Source organism: Morone saxatilis, unplaced genomic scaffold (genome assembly GCF_004916995.1).
Source record: "Morone saxatilis isolate NCDOM2014 unplaced genomic scaffold, NCSU_SB_2.0 Contig18, whole genome shotgun sequence".
NCBI lineage: Eukaryota > Metazoa > Chordata > Actinopteri > Moronidae > Morone > Morone saxatilis.
Window position 1 is genome coordinate 1,853,828 of NW_023339740.1, and position 1,027 is coordinate 1,854,854.

The window sequence follows — 1,027 nt, forward strand, 5'->3', positions numbered from 1 at the left end:
CACAAGAGAGGAGCTTGGTAGCTATAATACAGCAATTTTCTTTAATGCCACAAGCCAACAACCAACAATGTACCATTCTATTGATTTAAAGGGCCAACATGCCTGATAAGGCATCAGAGGAAAAGGCTAATTTGGCAAAGAAGTTGGCTGAGCAAAGGGCCAAGGGTGTAGAGGGCATCCCTACTACTGCCAAGGTGAGGCACCCAAGAGCATTCATCAACCATGTAAATATATATATTTTTATTTTTATTTTTTTCTTACCTTTCAACTACTTCATTTTCACACATGCAGCTCAAGATAGATGAATTTGAGTCTAATGTCAATGAGATCAAAGACCCTTTCCCTCCAGCGGACTTTCCTGGTAAATCCCAATGCCTCCATACCATATTGTCAATAATCAATAATTCCAAACTCAGAGGTAAGAAAAGCCCCTGCTAATCACTCCCTCTTTCTGTTGACTAGGTGATGATGAGGAGGAGGACCCTGAGATCCCAGAGAGCCCCAGACCTCGTCCAATGGCAGATCTGCAGTTGAAGGAGGAAGCAGTGCCAATGCCTGAAGCCAGCTCATTTTTTATCTTTGGACCTCAGAACAAGTATGATGCTGGTTATTGTTGGTGTTGATGGTAATGATAATTGATGATAAATAAAATGATTGAGGTGGAGCTTCTGGTTACCAGTGGGATGAATATAGATTTGATCAGTTTTATAGATTTCATCAGTCATTGATCAATTTAATAAATGTCAAATAATGTTGACACAAGAATTACAGAATACAACATATTATCACTGCTATATTAGCTGGCCCAAACTGCATGTATCATATTATTATACGTATTAGCATTGTGTTCATTTTAGCACTTTCCTACTGTCACAGTTGCAGGTTGTAATTTGTCAATTTTGACTGCTGCCAAGCTTCAAAAGGGTGGTTCTTATACACCAATCAGCCATAACATTATGATCACTGACTGGTGAAGTGAGTAACACTGATCATCTCGTTATCATGGCACCTGTCAGTGGGTGGGATA

The 1,027-nt window shown here is 39.6% G+C and overlaps 1 protein-coding gene across 1 annotated transcript in view; it reads left to right on the forward strand.

Annotated features, from left to right (window-relative positions):
• LOC118328071 (dihydropyridine-sensitive L-type skeletal muscle calcium channel subunit alpha-1-like) overlaps window positions 1–1,027 on the forward strand; it is a gene marked incomplete at its 3' end in the record, with an annotated part of 19,139 nt that overhangs the window by 8,284 nt on the left and 9,828 nt on the right. The window contains 3 exon segments of the mRNA XM_035661675.1: window positions 92–194; window positions 292–361; window positions 463–595. Of these exon segments, the coding sequence (XP_035517568.1) occupies window positions 92–194; window positions 292–361; window positions 463–595 (306 nt within the window).